At 42.0% G+C, this 17,062-nt stretch overlaps 1 protein-coding gene across 1 annotated transcript in view; it reads right to left on the bottom strand.

Moving 5' to 3' along the window:
* The window catches only part of LOC136645156 (kalirin), a 250,046-nt gene extending 233,284 nt beyond the window's left edge, over positions 1-16,762 (bottom strand). The window contains exons 1-2 of the mRNA XM_066621402.1: positions 16,699-16,762; positions 12,236-12,310 (exon numbers count right to left, since the gene is read on the bottom strand). Of these exons, the coding sequence (XP_066477499.1) occupies positions 12,236-12,310; positions 16,699-16,762 (139 nt within the window). The remainder of the gene's footprint in view (positions 1-12,235; positions 12,311-16,698) is intronic.
* Positions 16,763-17,062: the final 300 nt, after the last annotated feature.

Raw genomic sequence — 17,062 nt, 5'->3', positions numbered from 1 at the left:
ACCTCGATCAGGCAGCAGGAAAGGTGGCTGTGGGGTAGAACGGGAAACGCCACGCTTCACCTGGACAGCTTTTTTGTTACACCAGATCTGGCCTGTGGATCCTTGTTCTAAATCAGGGGTCTCCAAACCCTGGCCCGGGGGCCAGATGCGGCCCATGGCAAGCCTCTTTCCGGCCCACGGCCAACCTCTTGTCCCCTGAAAGCCTCTGGTCCACTCAAGTGAATATGACCAGAACTGTGCTCTGATTGTGTCTGTAGGGTGTTTTGAGGGCCAGAGGGGTTGAATGTATGAGCCCATTCATTCATTCATTCATTCATTCACTCATCTCAGTTCCATCTCTAATTTATTTATTTAAATTTTATATTTAAATATTTTTTCCGGCCCTCAAAACCATGCCAGATATTTGATGCGGCCCTCTGGCCAAAAAGTTTGGAGACCCCTGTTCTAAATGAAACTCTCTCTCTCTCTCTCTCTCTCTCTCTCTCTCTCTCTCTCACACACACACACACACACACACACACACACACACACACACACACACACACAGCAATGTGGTGACTGTTTTAAAAGAAGATTTATGGATTCTGCTCCTCATGGCAAGTCATCAGGGTACAATGAAATGCCATTCAGTTCCTGCATTTTGCCTCCCACAAACACAAACTGCAAACGTAGCGGCATCCAATGGCAAGTGAAACGTTTCCAAAACTGCATAATGAATCATTTCACAGAAAAGGTTAGACACACTCAGTACCTACCATGCTACTATGTGCTTGTATTAACAGGACTTTAAAACTTCACATAACCAGTTGAATGTGAATCTTTCCTAGTCTAAAGACTAGTACAGCAGTTCCTGAAGTAACAACAGGATATTCTGATATAGGGCACCATTATTTAGAAAAGGGGTGTCCAAACTTTTTGGCAGGAGGGCCACATCATCTTTCCGACGCTGTGTCAGGGGCCAGGAAAAAAAAGAATTAATTTACATTTCAAATTTGAATAAATTTACATAAATGCATACATTAGAGATGGAACTTGTATGAATGAATGAAGGTCCTGCAATAGCTCATGGCTTATAAAAAGCCTTGCACAAAGCAAAGCCGGCCTTTCCTTTGCTGCCACTATTGCATCACAGACATGAAACGAGCATTGGAGGGAGCCCACATCCCACAGTTCACATGAGAGGTTGGCCATCACGCTGAGAGCAGTTGCACTGGGACAGCACGGGTTCCAGCAAGTCTACAGAGGGCCAGAGCTCATTGGAGACTAGGGAGTCCCTGTGAGCCAGATTGGGAGTCCTCGAGGGCTGCAAGTGGCCCAAGGGCCAAGGTTTGGACACCCCTGATTTAGAAGAATAAAAGCTTGTGCATACCTTCTGAAATATCCGGGGGGGGGTGCAGTGGAGGAATAAGATTTCCAAATATGGGAAAAGCTTATTTTCTAAGCAGCCTCAGTCCTAAACTCATTGCCTTTATAAGTACACGTATAATAACACAAAAGCCTCTTACAAATTCCTCTATATTGAACAGTTAATCTGAAGTTAAATTACAGGTTATATTCACACTTGTGGCTTGGCCTGCACAACAGAATTCACTACCCCAGGTAAACACAGTTGTTCAAAGATAATTGATGTTTAATCTCTAGCAATTTGTACCTAGTTAATGTGAAGGGATTACCTTACCAATTTCCACGGAAATCTTAAAATACAATCTCTAGTTCCAGATATCCTGAATAAAGAGGTAACTCTCTAGAACAGTGGTTTTCAACCAGTGTGCCATGGCACATTGGTGTGCCACGAATGGTTCACAGGAGTGACTCAGGAGTCTGAGAGAAGGTCATTTATTAATAGGGCAATTGGGGGACGGGAGCCCCACCACCAGTAACTTGGTGTGCCTTGTCAATTGTCCAAAAACTAATGGTGTGCATTGGCAATTTTAGTGCCTTGTTGGTGAGCCGTGAGATGAAAAAGGTTGAAAATCGCTACTCTAGGAGTTGGTTTTAGTTTTGTTTGTGGGTGTTATGGCTAGGTCAAGACTATGGAACTCCTATCCTGAAACCTTGACTAGGCAGTACATCTCACTTGAGAACCTGTTCTCAGATACAGTACTTCACCTTAAGTTCGCTGTGAGAAACACATGCCCACATCAACTCTAAGGCACTCCTGAGACTGATGAGTTGGTTGCTTGCACATTTTTTGGTTTTTGACACGCTACCTACAACTCACACTGTAGGTGGCTTGCAGTCTACCTGACAAAAGTCCAAACCTACCCAGGCTAGTTTTGACTGGCGCCACAGACAGATCAACAGTGGTGGACCTGGTGTGCGGACAGGGGGGCAAAAGCCGAGAGCACCGCGCTCACCGCTGCTGCCCTTGCCCACCGCGCCTGCCCATCCAAGTCGCTCCAAGGGCATGCAAGGCCCTAAGCAGCATTTAGCAGCAGGCGAAAAGCCTTCTGAGGCTTCTCCCACTGACTCGTAGATTCAGAAACTGCCTCCATTATGTCTTTTCTGAGTTGAGTCACCGGGGGCAGTGACTTAGCGACTCAAGTCAAGCCACGCTGGGTTTTCCCATCCCTGCTGCTTTTCAACGAAAAGTTCACAAAGTGGTTTACAGAGAAAACTGAATAACTTATAGCCACAACAGCCAACACCACCACTTTCCAGGTTGTAATTCATAGGGTTGATACAGTATGAGATGAGTCCGATAGATCCAAATATGTCATGCCAAGTTCACTGATAGTCATTCAATAATATGCGGCCACTGCATCTTGTAGGACAGCACAGATTACTGAGAAAGCAGTACTGTTAGCAAGCATATGGAATGTCGAGTTCAAGAGGCTGACCCAATGTTATTACATGACAGCACTTAATGACAAAACAGAATTAGTAAACTGGAAGAGACATTTATTTCATATCTGTCACATTGACATCTCGTTCTCTGCCTCAAGAGCTCAGGAAAATATACATGGAGGAGTATCTCATTTTATCTTTCACAACAACCTTATGAAGTACAGGTGAAGCCTCCATATTCGTGGAAGCCAAACTTGGTTCAAGTCCTTCAAGACTCAACTCAAGGTTGAAAGCTGACCACCAAGACATTGATAGGCACAATATCTTTATAGATTTCTTCTTTGCCAACTATTAATTTCACCAGCACCCCCTGTTGTTTAACTTGTCTTGTTGCACTTATTCTAGCCCAATAAATGTCACAACAGTTAATTAAAAAAGCATGCTGGCTGACTGGATTTCAGGAGATATACAGGTATTACATAATATTCCCAAAAGTTCCCTCAGATTCCTGGGGAATTTGCAATGAACTTTCACTCTAGACTGGATTTTAGCAAATTTCTGAGTAAACAAAATCCAGGTGGGTAAAAGTTTGATCCCTCTCTGCTTTTGCTGGCCCCAAGAGAAAGCAGCTGAGCTTAGCCAGTCAGCACATGCAGCCTCATTAACCCTGAGATCAAGCTAGTTAAAAGAAAGCCTTTAAGGTTTCTCTCTGCCTGGAAACAGGTGGATTTTTTGATGGCATATGGAAAATTACACAGGGAGCTGTGGCAGGTAATAGCTGTACTATCTATGGGTAAGGTTATGTTTAATGCTAAAACATGCACAGAAGAAAATGTGGTCAATAACTCCACAATCTACCATCTTCTCTGTAAATCACCCTCAATCCTAATCCACAAATCAGGATTGTCATTCTTTAATGTCTCCACCAGCCCTGCCTAGTTGTATAGAATTTCTTGGCTAAATAAGAAATCTCTTTGGCCTTTCTTATTTAACCAAGAGATTCTATCTACAACCAGGTACCTACAACCAGGTAGGGCTGGCAGAGACATTAAAGAATGATCAATCCTGATTAGTGGATTGGGATTGAAAACTCCCTTTTCCCCAACTCACAGACGCATTCCCCTCAACTATGGCTTCATGCTATGTAAATGCAATTCTGAGTAAAGATGTTTCAGTTCAAAACCCTAGTTTTAGACTTTTCTGTCTTTTACAATGGTCTCTGTAAAAGAGCAGTCTGACATGGATGACTCCGACATGTTTGTATCAAGTGGTGACTCTATGTGGTTTACCAAAAATTCCATATTCTTTAAGTTTCTCATAATTGGAAAGTTATTATCTGTCTAACACAAGCAATCAATTATTTGTTTTAAGTGAACGAAGAAACACTGTAGCGATTGTACAATAACATTTCTCAGGGTGACAAAAAACATTCCAGACAACATTTTAAATTGGGATAAAACACTCTAAATTCATGATTCAGGTGGGTATTATTGAAGAACACCTGTATGCACATCACATTTAAGAAGTGGTGGTTTATTTCAGTATTTAAACTTAAGTATTTCTAGTTGGTCACTTTTTTATTTGTAGGATGAATTTGAAGTTTGCTTTCGAGTCCATTATTCTATGCTCTGTTTTAAGCTTAGTACATTAAATATCTTTTCATTTACAGCCAAGCTGCATGTTCACTGCATTCTACCAAAGTTGGAGCATTCTGATATATGTTATGCCCTAACACAGGGGTATCCAAAGTTTTTGGCAGGAGGGCCACATCAGCTCTCTGACACTGTGTTGGCAGTGGGGAAAAAAGAATTAATTTACATGTAAAATTTGAATAAATTTACATAAGTTTACATAAATGAATATATTAAAGATGAACTTATATGAATGAATGAAGGTCTTGCAATAGCTCAAGGCCTATAAAAGGCCATGCACAAAGCAAGGCTGGCATTTCCTTTGCTGCCGCTACTGCATCACAGACACGAAACAACAAGCAGTGTAGGAAGCCCTCATCCCACAGCTCATGCAAGAGGTCAAACAGTCACCCTCACGCTGAGAGCAGTTGCGTTGGGCCAGTGTGGGCTCCAACAAATCTCTGGAGGGCCAGAGGCTCATTGGAGACTGGGGGCTCCCTGGGGGCTGCATTGAGAGACCTCGAGGGCTGCATGTGGCTCCAGGGCTGGGATTTGGGCACCCCTGCCCTAACAAGTAAGAATGGCTTCCCATGTAAATTCACACCTGCGAAGATGCCACTAATATTTTTCCAACGCACCTATAGTAGCATCTCTCAGAAAGCCATATACATTTCTAAAAGCACACTGATTTCTTATAAAGTGCTTCACTGTGCAAAAATAGTGAGAAGTATTTCAAAGAATTGACAGAAAAGAAACCAAACTGTAATTAATTTGCCTTTCCATAAAGATAAGGAAGATGTTGAATATATGAGGTTGCCTTATACTAAATCAGACCTTTAGTTTATCCAGCCCAACACAATGTACTCTGACTAGCACTGGCTCTCCAAGATCTCAGGTAGAGGTCTTTTCTAGCACATGTCAGTTTAGCACTTGAGGACGCAATCCTAACCAACTTTCCAGCACTGCCCTAGCCGCAATGTAATCCCAAGGTAAGGTAACAAACATGCCCTTACCTTGAGGAGGCCCCTTGACTGCCTCCCCATTGCAGGATGCAATGCACGCTGCATTGGCACAGCTATGTCACTGCTGGAAAGTTAGTTAGGACTACGCCCTTCATTGGGTAAACTAAGGACTGACAGCCCAATCCTATGCATGTCTACTCAGAAGTAAGTCCCATTAGAGTCAATGGGGCTTACTCCCAGGAAAGTGTGGATAAGATTGGGCTGTGAATCTGGGACCTTCTGCATGCAAAGCATGTGCCCCATCACTGAGCTATGTGTCTTCTCCTTCCTTCCGCAGGAGAATCTTTCCAAAGGAGTTGCGTTCCACAGAGCAACATTAAAAAGCAACATTTCTACAGTCTGTAAAGCTCTTTAGATGGAAGTGTCAAACTTACTCTCACACAAATGGACTGCTCTAAAACGGGCAGCTTTTTCTCCTGGATGGATGCCTGTCAAACAATTGCTCTCAATGCTTAATAAACAATTGAATGAAAACTTAGTTTTGAGTGCTTGGAAATATTACAAATATTCATACGTCATTTTGTTAGACATGTTTTTTCCAGACTGTAAGCAACACCACACTTTTTTTTCCTTCCTCTTGTATTCATTTCCTTCTTACAAACACTCCTTCCTGATAACAGACACAGTGGACACAGTCAAGTTAATGTGAATCTTGGCTAATACTGAGATCTGCAATATCTAGCTGAATATTACAAAAGTTGTTCACTATCTTAACAATAATATTTAAAGAGTGCCATCAATGTAATTTGGGGGATTAGAGAGTATTATAAACAAAAAGAATTCTGCATTGAGGAGCTTACAGTGTTGACAGTGGAGTTATGAACAAACATGATTATGTCACAGATACTGATAAGGAAATTACTTTGATTATGAATAGGCCTTGAATTCAACTTTTTACCCTTCAGCTTCTTACCTTTCACAGTGGATCTCTCCCTGCTAGTAAAATAAGGCCAATCTCCACTTGATTGTCCACATATAGTTATCGTACTGGGATTGAATAGCATTTTAAAGTCGGTAACAAGGGAAGTAAGGGAAGCAAGGGAAGCAAGTGCCTTGTTTGAAGACAAAAGATTGAATGTATGGAGATAACATAATTATAAATCTGAACGGGGATCCTTTCTGATCAAAGAAAAGGATGCAAAAATTACTTTTGACCTTTAATTTAAGAAACAATGTTGGAATATTGCTGAGGTATATTTTTATCTCTGACCAATCATGAGGAGAAATGAATAAACAGAATGCGCACCTTCAGATCAACAAGTGGAAAAGAGGGGGATAATTCTACACCTCATTCCTTCACATTTCTAGCTGTGAGAAGAAGCACAAAGGAAGACCTGAGGCAGTTTCCAGCAGCTGTGGCAATTTTTGATTGAGACAATGCTATTTGACTATACTACTCGAGCAACACTGCAAGCCTAAGCACATTTACTCAAAAGTAAGTGTCTCTGGACACAGTGGGATTTACTCCCAGATAAGCATGCTTAGGTGGATAAGCAACTTGAAATTATCCTTTTGTGTGTGTGGTGCATTGTTGCTTCTTACTCACAGTGTGCTATTTTTATATCAAAAGGAAGTAAACTAGTTGTTTACAATCTTTGTTACTTTGAGTTCTTGATACAAATTGTCAATGCTGTACTCAGTGGCAGTACAGTGCTGCACAGTGACTGACTCACCTTTACACTTTTGGTTGTCTGAACAGCTTGAGGCTAATCTAAATAGTGGGAGTGTGAAAATATTGTCTACAGGTGGCTGAACTGCGATACAAACAGAACATTTGTTTCCATTGGAGATGAAGACTCAAGGGAAAAGAAAACTATTAATGGGAATTTTAAAAGAAGAGAAAGCAGACAGCTGCATCTTTTAGATGTCTTGGGAACATGTCATAGTATCTTGATATAAGGGAGAATAAGTAGAGCAGGAGATTTGGGGGCATATGAGGATGGAGGAGGGGCAAAGGGCACAGGCTTGGATACAGTGGGAAATGAGAGCACAAAGACAAGGTAGACAAATCAATACAATACTGAAAGAAAAGGGTGTAGGATGGGGACAGCCTACACCCTTTTCTTTCAGTATTGTATTGATTTGTATTGAAGAGACATCACACAGCCCAAGTGCTCATGGGGTAAGAATATACACTGGGATCTGCAAGAGTCTATCCATCCAGCATCCCTTTTCTCACAGTGGTCAACTAAAAAGCCTACAACCAAAAAAAGACAAGTTGCCAAAGTTCTCCAGGAACAGGTCCAGAAATTGGGGAGTTCTATACTTCCTGCCCACAAAGGAGAAGCAAACTCCCAAAACTTAGTTCCAAACCAGAGCTTGAAGAATCTCAGACCTACCTCCCCAGCCCTTCCCAATGGCCTTCCACTCCCACCAACGCACTCTTATGCTAATACCAGTGTGGAGCTCTTTTCTTCCCCTCTCCTTGGTAGATGCAGCAGCAAACTTTAAACTATGCAACACAGGCTCTTTTCTGGTGTCCAAACCAGAAGAAAGGTGAAGAGGTTTGGGGGAGTTGTAGTTTTTGTCAGAGTGTTGCTCCCATTGTGGTAGCCCTCACAGAAACTACAATCCCAGGACTCTCTTCAGTCGCCTTCCTTTTTGGCCTCAGACCAGGAAGGCGAAGACAGGACCTCCCCATTGCTGATGGAGTAAATAAAAGGTGTGGAGGGCTGGTGGGGAGCGTGGAGGGATTGGAGAGCTGGCAAAGGCATTTATTGAGTCTCAAAATGACTTGTCAAATGATCTGATTTTTATTTTTTCCATTTTTTTAAGATCAAATCATTTTGAATCATTAAGATGTGAAGCTCAGTTTGCTCATCTCTAAACCAAAGCATAAAGGCAATCGTTCCACCACTGTTTTCCAGCAGCTGGCATTCTTAGGCGCGTTGCCGCTGACCTTAGAGGTTCCATATAGCCATCATTTTGCTCCCTGGAAGAATATGCTTCCCACCTAGTTGTAGGGCACAGACCCTGCAATGAGATCTCTTCTACAGAGATGCAGAACAAGGCACACTGAACAGTGCTTGATCCCTAGATAAAGGATGGTGCAGCTTAGGTTGTCATAATAGACAGTATAGATTTGCACACTCCATTTTCAAAGCCACTGGTGATCCTTGCCACTGCCTATTGTGTCTGCAAATTGCTGAGAGGCAGTGTAGATGGCAAAGCTGCTATCGAGCTGGCTGTGTCAGAAATGATAGCCTTTTCAAGCAGAGACAAAGCAGCAAGGCAATCAGACAAGAGATGTTCCAAGTGCATTCATCTGCCATCCCTTTAAAGAAACTGAAGAAAGATTTATTGACTGAGGGCAGCAAGCAATCTTTGCAGACTGCACAACCTGAGCAAGTTCAGGCCAGGTTGCTACTTAAGGAGTAAGTGATTCATGATATAGCAGGACAGCACAAAATCTCCTTTCTGAACTGGAAATCCATGAACACCGCAAAGCTTAAGGTGCTACATTTCTAATGAAAATTAAATGCAAGATTCAATTCCTACAACTAATCTTGCTAATTTCTGTTACGTGCCCAGAGTCTGACACTCTCATCCTCCTCACGAGGATTCTCACCATGATCATAGCTATCACTAAGCAGCATTCAGGGCATGCACAGGCAGCAGTCATATGTACTGTGGCCTAGAAGAGGGTCGTCAGTTTCCTGCAATCATCTGGATGACTCTATATTCTTTTGTCACTGGACCAGGGATCAAACTAGTAAGGTCAGCTCCAGGTGTAGCGTCCTTGTGTCCAACAAAGTAAGTACCAATTGGGACGCTTCTGCCCTGCCACTTTGGAAATCATCTCCCCCCCCCCCGCTTTTCTTATAACCACACCGCTTCCTCCTTCAACACCTCCCCGTTTAAACGCACAACAACAGTTTTCCAACATGACCAACAATGCAAAAATATATCAATTCTCCATTAAAAATGGAGCATTGCACTCTCTTTCGGCCACGTTGACAGCAGCAAAAAAATGTCATTTGCAAGTAAATGCTTGCAATGCTCCAGTAAACTCACACTGTGAAAGAAAAATAGCGCAAACTCTTAAAGTTTAATTGACAGCTTATATATACGTGTGCAGGCCGCATCAGGTGACGCGCATGGTGGGAGTGACACCACTGGTGACCCAAATCACTAAAATCATGGTTTGTAGGAATAATACCAACATGTTGTAGTCCCCCACCCAACAGAGGATCTTTTTGGATAAGATGACACCTGAAACCTTAGCACTTGTGATGTTGGTAGAACCCAGAGTACCATCATGGTGGGCAGCGGTCGCTATGGTGGATCCAGGGCAGGCTGCGAGCTCAAGGCCTGCAATAACGTCATGCCAACACTTCAGGCAAAGGTAATGGAGAATTGGAAATGCCCAGCCAATTTCAGGAGGGAAACTGTTTTTTCCAAAGACTTGAAATAGAAACATTTAAAAATGCTCTCATGAAATATTTGCAAGTTCAGAGCAGTCAGAGAACAGTCTTAAGTATTTTAAAATACTTAACCCAAGTACTTTAAAGTTTTAACCCTGTGTTTTAAAATTATACAGTTCCTGCTACTTCAAACCTTTGGGAGTCAGGATTCAAGGATAGTAATGCAGGTTGCGCAACTACCCCATTTGCCTAGATTACTAAACAAGCAACACTCCTAGGACTTGCTAATGGAAAACCACTTGCAAATGCAGCAGGTTCAAGAATACCTTCAGGTATTTGGTCCAGGAAAACAATCTGGAATTCTGCCAAGCATAGAAAGTACTCAACTGAAAAAGGATGGAAGTAAATGTAGGTTTGATAACTAACAACCCAATCCAATGCAACTTCCCCTGTGACAATACAATGGCGCTTGATGTATCCCACAGGAGAGTTTCAGCATCTGGGGGCCTCTTCAGGGTAAGGAAACATTTCCCAGGGTAAGCCCATGCCAGACCACCAGATCCACGCGGACCTGCACCAGCTGTATCGCTAGTGTGAGCCTGTGTTGATCCAGGTCAGGGGATCAAGGCCAATAGGGTGGTTAGGATTTGGGCATGTGCTTCTGCCTTCGATACTGCCCCGTCCTAGTTCCAATCTGCTTTCCTTCCAGCTCCTGTTGCCAGCCCCTCCCAATCCCCACCCTGTTCCACCTCCCTCCCACTCTCTGCATGAATTTACTAGTGCCAGCTGGTGTCTCTCATCTGCTGGTGCATGGAGCTGGCTGCACACTGCTTGCAGTGGAGGCTAGGCCGTGTGTACCAGTGTGTCACATTTTGCGATGGCCAGAAAGCGCTCTATGTCACCAGAACGCTCATTCTGGTGGCATAAAGTGCAACTAGGAATGGGCCAAAGTTAGTACTGCAAGAATAACAAAAAGAGATTTCTGCAAACTTAACAATTAACACATTTATTGAGGGCTTTTTTTGTATACAGAGGCCCATTTTATCAGATGCATTAAATGTATTATTAATTGGTATGAGCACATGCACTCTCTCTCTCTCTCTCTCTCTCTCTCTCTCTCTCTCTCTCTCTCTCTGAAGGACGGTGACTTTCAGGTAAGCTAAGCTGTTTCAAGATTTTAACTTGTTTTATTTTCCTGCAACAGCTTGATATGGCAACCCTCTTAAGTGAGCACTGCACATTTGCCAAACTGTTTTTCTACTGATATTTTGATAAAACTCCATGAGTATTTAAAGATCAAACAAGCCAAGTTAATTCTTTCTCAGAGCCAGACAACTGGACAACTATACTCTCCTGAAAAAGAACATAAGAATCCCAGTATCCATTCAAATTGGAAACACACCAATTGCAATACAGTCGGACCTCAGTATATGCAGGGGATCCATTCTTGAACCCCACGCAGATACCGAACAATAATCAAATACGCAGGTGGAACCCTCAGAGGACCTCTAGATGTGACCCAAAGTGCTTTCCAGTTGTGTACAGAGGTGTTCTCAGGCACGGGGAGGCTTCTGAGAAGCACTTCCAGTTTATCCTAAAATCTGATCATCCACAGTGAAGAGGTCCTTGTTAATTCTACTAAAACCTACTTATTTTCTCTGGGTTGCAGAGTTCGTTCTGTTCTAACTGTAAAAACCAATTTTATTCTGTTGTCATAAGTTTGCTCTGTTGTTTCCTCTGATGATTTAGGTCAGGTTTTGGTGTTGCTTTTATAATGCTGGGGTTTTAATGGTTACACTATTGTGCCTTGGGTATCTCCCTCAAGTCTACTTGAGTGAAAGTCTAAACTTGAGTGAAAGTTAAATGAAAGTCTACTATTCTATACTTTTTCCTTTGCTTTGCAATCAGTACTCATCTGTTAGGCTCTCGTCCTACCACAAAATTCCTCCTTTTTCCGATGCTCATTTTTGTCTGCACCATGTCCAGTACTCACTAGTTGAAACTAGATGAAAATACAGCCTACAGATGTAAAGTCCAGTTCTCGTGTGGTTGAGTTTTAATACCTTCATATTCAAACAGGGTCCCAATCCAAACATTTGGATTTAATTTGGCATTGGAATTAGATTTGAAGTTTGCAAATCCAAAAAGCATTTCAAATCTATGCAGAACCACACACCATTGCCTTTATTTAGAGTCAGCACCAACAAAATGACTTCACAAGTTACTCCATTTAGATCAGTGACCCACTTTATGGATTAAAATTCTCCTCAATCCAAATACTTAAACACTCTGGAATCTGTTCCTTTTGCAGGCCTATGAAGCTCTAAAACTACTGAATTTAATATCGTATTGCTGCTATGCTTCTTCAGTGTTCACTAGCAAAATTCACTAATACGCTTCATATGGGAAAACACACAAGCAATGAACTTACCTGACACAAAGGCCACTTTTTCCTTTAGTATAGGAAGGACATCAGCAGCTTTTAAGCCATCATTTCGGAAAGATCCTGCAAAAATAAGAAGAAAATAGCAACATCTAATCAGAAGGGATTCTGCCTTTCAGCTAAGCGTCTCAAATATTCTTGGCTCCCCAAATCAAGTTATTAACTTCAATTTACTTAAAAGGTACAGCGTATTTTTTTTAAGGACCACCCTTCTGTTCCATCAAAAGGACCACCAAAATGACTTATAACTGTATCTATATAACAAAATAATACTAAAAAATGTTATTTATTTATTTCAACAATGAAATGAAATAACAAAATAATGCAACAGAGAGCAGACACAGAAACAATATCAACAAGCAACAGAAATAAAAAGATTTAGGGGAAGACTGAAGGAAACAGATCTTCTCTGTCCATGTAAAAATGGGCAGCCTTAGACCTAGTTAAGCCACCCAGAAGAGGAAATTCCACAAAGGGGGGGGCGCCTCTAAGAAGATCCAGTCACACATCTCCACCAATCATATTTCAGAGGGTGGGGAAGGAAGCAGAGGAGGGCCTCAGATTAAGAACACAGAAGCCAGATGAAATCCTTTGATTTGAGGGAAGATAGGCCTTCAGGTATCCTGGTCCTAAGGCACACTGGTAATAATAAGGTTGTAGGTGATAATCAGCACCTTAAATTGTGCCCAGAAACATGCTGGTAGCCAATGCATACAGCACTAGTGCTCAGACCAGCAGGTACCCAATAGCATCCTAGTTGCTGCATTCTGTACCAGCTGCAGCTTCAAGATAGTTTTCAAGAGTGGTTCCAAACAGAGCATGTGGCAGCAGTCCAAACAGGTTGTGACTAAGGCATGAATACAGAACCACATCTGCTTTCTTCAGGAAGGGCCACAGCTGGTTCACTATCCAAAGTGCAGCAAAGGTATTCACATGCTACCTGCTCTTCCAGGAACAAAACTGAGCACCCCCAGACTAAAAACCTTCAAGGAAATGCAACACATCCCAGAACAGATTCTAAACCCACTCCAGAATCCTCCTTCCTACAAATTGCCTGGATTAAGTTTCACTTTCTTTACCCATATCCAGGGCCCAATCATATCCAATTTTCTTATGCTGGTGCAGTTGTGACAATGGGGATTGCACTGCAAATCTCCTCTTTCCTTGTTTCTGGGCCCTTTCCCTGAAATTTATTCCTCCCCCCCAAGAGATCCTGAGAACTAGAATGCTAAAATCCTGAAACTTCAAGGCAAACTCTGAGGCTTGATAAACATCCTGGGAATAGACTTACGGTAAATTTACTTGCGCACTGCCACATTTTTGTTTTTCATAAGGTAACCCATCTCAAAGCATATAAAGAAGAGCCTTAGGCTATGTCTGAATGCTTTGTCCCCAAAGGCTTGAAGGTGGTATGATACATTGTCACAGTGGGTATATATTTCTTCTACTGCAATAAAGTACAGGTTTTTCGGGAACTTGCACATAGAGGACAAAAAAATGAGTATTTGCTCTGTGGGCAATAATACTGTATCATACCACCTTCAAGTTCCTGAAAAACAACTGTCCATAGTCAAATACAGAAGAACTTATTTCAGAAGAGCAGATACTAAACAGGATAATTTTCTCCTTTGTTCTCATCTAACCAACAAATCTGGTATCACCAGGGCACTATGTGCAGTGTCTGAAAACTCAAGATTCTCCAATCTGTTTGAAATATCCTTCATATTATTGAGGCTCCACAAGACTCAGACTCAATTCTCCATACCATTTGCACTCCTAATGTTCATTGTTCCATCACAGATAGGAAGGAGCACCAAGGGGGCCCAGTACAGGGCTTTGCCCCAAAGCCCCCACTAACCTGGTGCAGCACTGGGAAGGGGGCACATCCATCTCGGACAGCTTAGAAGCTTCAGACTGTTGAAATAATATTGCACCACACACATGGAAAGTTGAGGAAATAAGGGGTGTGCAGAGTTTAGTTTTCTTATGTTTTGCCTTTGAAGCTACCTGGGCAAAATGGAAGTTGGGGAAGGCAGTTGGTTGCAAAATGATGGCTTGTACCATGACTGACAATTTGATGTTGTTTCTACACAAAGTTAGTAGTGCACTCTGCCGAATATTTCATCCATGCTCCAAAGAAGACTGGACTGGGATTTTGACATCCTGGATGTTACATAGGACACAAGACCAGAAAATCAAACCACCAAGTTTGGCAGGGTGAACAGAACACTGGGAATGACTTTAGGTCACAGTCAACGCTACCAGCAGCTCTAAAGTGGCCTAGTGTCAATGCTACAAACAAGAGTTCCAACAACTTTTAACTTATGTTTGTGTTTAAACTCAGCTAAAACTTCATGAACAAACAAATTGTGTTATACAGTGGCACGCTGTATCTTCCTCTTTATTCACTTTCACATAGGAATTGGACTAATAAATCTGCACTCTGTCCTCCCTAGGAAAGCCGGTGAAGTGCAGGTTTCCTGCCATTCCAGAACCAGGAGAATGTTTGCCAAGGTGAATGAGTCATTCCTTGGCACGTGAGGTTGCTCAGCTGTTGTTTGAAGGAGGACAATTTTTTGGTTGCTATGGTGCACTGACGAGCAAATGCAAGACATGTTCCCCCACGTGATAAGAATGATGCAGCTATAAATCAACTTCCATAATCAAGTCATCAAAGGTTATAAAAACACTTAAAGAAACACTTCTCTCCCAGCTGAAAAGCCAAAAGATGTAGAGAAGAAGATAAGCTGCTTGATTAGAAGTAATTTCTGTCCAATAGCAAGAAATGAAGATCTTTCCCTCCTGAGAGCTGCCCCTGTAACTAGTTCTCTCTCTCTCTCTCTCTCTCTCTCTCTCTCTCTCTCTCTTTCTCCCAGTTTTCTTTTCTAAGGAGGTGTGACTAATGCAATGGGGTTCTGACTAAAAATCTGAAACTCAGCAGGGAAGGGAAATACTGTACAATTGTCTCAAGCAGACTTGCCCCAAGTTTCACACACTAACTTCAAAGGAAACCTGGGACAATATTGCAAGGACTGTGCAATAACACAGTGTGTGTGCAATTGCCACAATTCAAAATATAAAGTGTAATCAGTCCTGTTTTGCAGGAATGCTTCTTTTCAATGTTCTTGGAACTCAGAAAAAGGGGAGACAATTGGACAGGTGCACCTTTTCTGCCACTGTAGCTCTGCAGATGTAAGCCGCACCTAGGGAATCTGCTAAACCTCTTCTGCTTTCCCTGTGGGTATTCCCTTGAAAAGCTTTCCTGAGAAAGCCCAAGGTTTTCCTTTCAACCCAACTGTTTTCACAGCTCAAAGCTCTCAAGTAGCCAAAGAGACCCTTTATAAGTATTTGTTTTTTTCCCTGAAGATGTCATTTTGTCATTTTAGTATCCTGTCAAAATGGTTGACAAACAGTATCCTGTCAAATCCTGTCCCAATACTGGGATGTGGTGGATACACAAGAAAGCTTGGGTTTAGCACACATATAGTCTTAGGATACCCATTTTTTGTTTTAATGATCCTGCTCCTGCACCTTTACATCTAAAGGTTGAAACATATGATCCAAAGTCATTTCAGAACACAAGCTGGCATTTCTGAAGGGAGAAACAGAACCACTCATGCCATAGAACTGAGACATGCTCAGAGTTCCCCCTTTACAACCTTCAACTATCCATCAACCGGCAAAAGGAAAAAGGTTGAGGGGCAACCAGAAATAAATATCTTCCCTTTTAGGCTCCAAGCTGCTTTAACCAGCATGGCTTAAAAAGGAAATCAGTGACAAGAACACAGCAAAAAAAAAAAAAAAAAAATCTGTCAGCAATGAAGTCATAAAAAGGGAAAGTCCGGCAAACATGCTTTTTCTACTTTTTAATTTGCAAAAATGCATGCGCCAAACATTTTACATCCCAGTGTTTTCATGCAAATGCCCAGCTGTTTCCAATCCATTTCTTTCCAATGTGTATGTTTCCATTTTAAACCATGTGTGAGAGTCTATAATTATTTTTTTTTCTTGTGGAATACTCTGCATGTAAGCTTTGGGCTGGTTAGAGTGTCAAATGTAGCACCAATGATAACTGTGCCTCCAGCTTGACTGCTCTTCCCTGCCCTCAACCTACTTTTCCAGAATAGGGCCTGATGCTTTAAAGCGACTGCCAAGAGAAAAAGTGGTTTTGTGACTGAGGATCAGTTCCATACTGAAGAACAACTGAGGATAAATGACAACCTTCTGCACGGAATTGTTCAAGCCTTTGACTGGTACAGTCAGAGGCTAATGCAGAATTCATACAGTCAAAGCTGCTGACTGGAGTAATAAAAAGTACACCCGCCTTGCTTTTTACTTCTTTTAACCCTGCACAAATCAAGCTAATGAATTGGAGCAGGCTGGATTCTTTGTCCATCCATTTCCTCAATGTATACTGTTGTTACACTTCCAACTGCTTTAACAGGACAAACCCATCCACAGTAATGGGGACTTCTTAGCTCTTTTCCAGTCTTCTTTGAGGATGTGTTCTGCCATTCTCCTAAAGGAAAACTGCAACCTTCTGGCAGTTCTTTGCATGTACTGCACTATCTATGAAAAGGACATGAAAGGGTAACACAGGAAAGCATCCAGGATTAAGCTTTGCTCAGGCGTAAAAAACAGCGTAAAATACTGAACTCATAAACATAAGCTCAACTCAAAACCTGAGGAAGAAGGGAAATTGACAGAGAAGTATCCCGGCCTAGGCTTCCTGGATTAGCATTAAAACACACTTTCTCCTAAAGAAAGAAAATACATGGAGATAAGGGAACATGCCAGGGAAGACTGCTGAACAAC

The sequence above is a fragment of the Tiliqua scincoides genome, chromosome 1, assembly GCF_035046505.1.
Source record: "Tiliqua scincoides isolate rTilSci1 chromosome 1, rTilSci1.hap2, whole genome shotgun sequence".
NCBI lineage: Eukaryota > Metazoa > Chordata > Lepidosauria > Squamata > Scincidae > Tiliqua > Tiliqua scincoides.
Note: the sequence above shows the minus strand (reverse complement) of the source record. Positions and strands in the feature narration are given on the sequence as shown.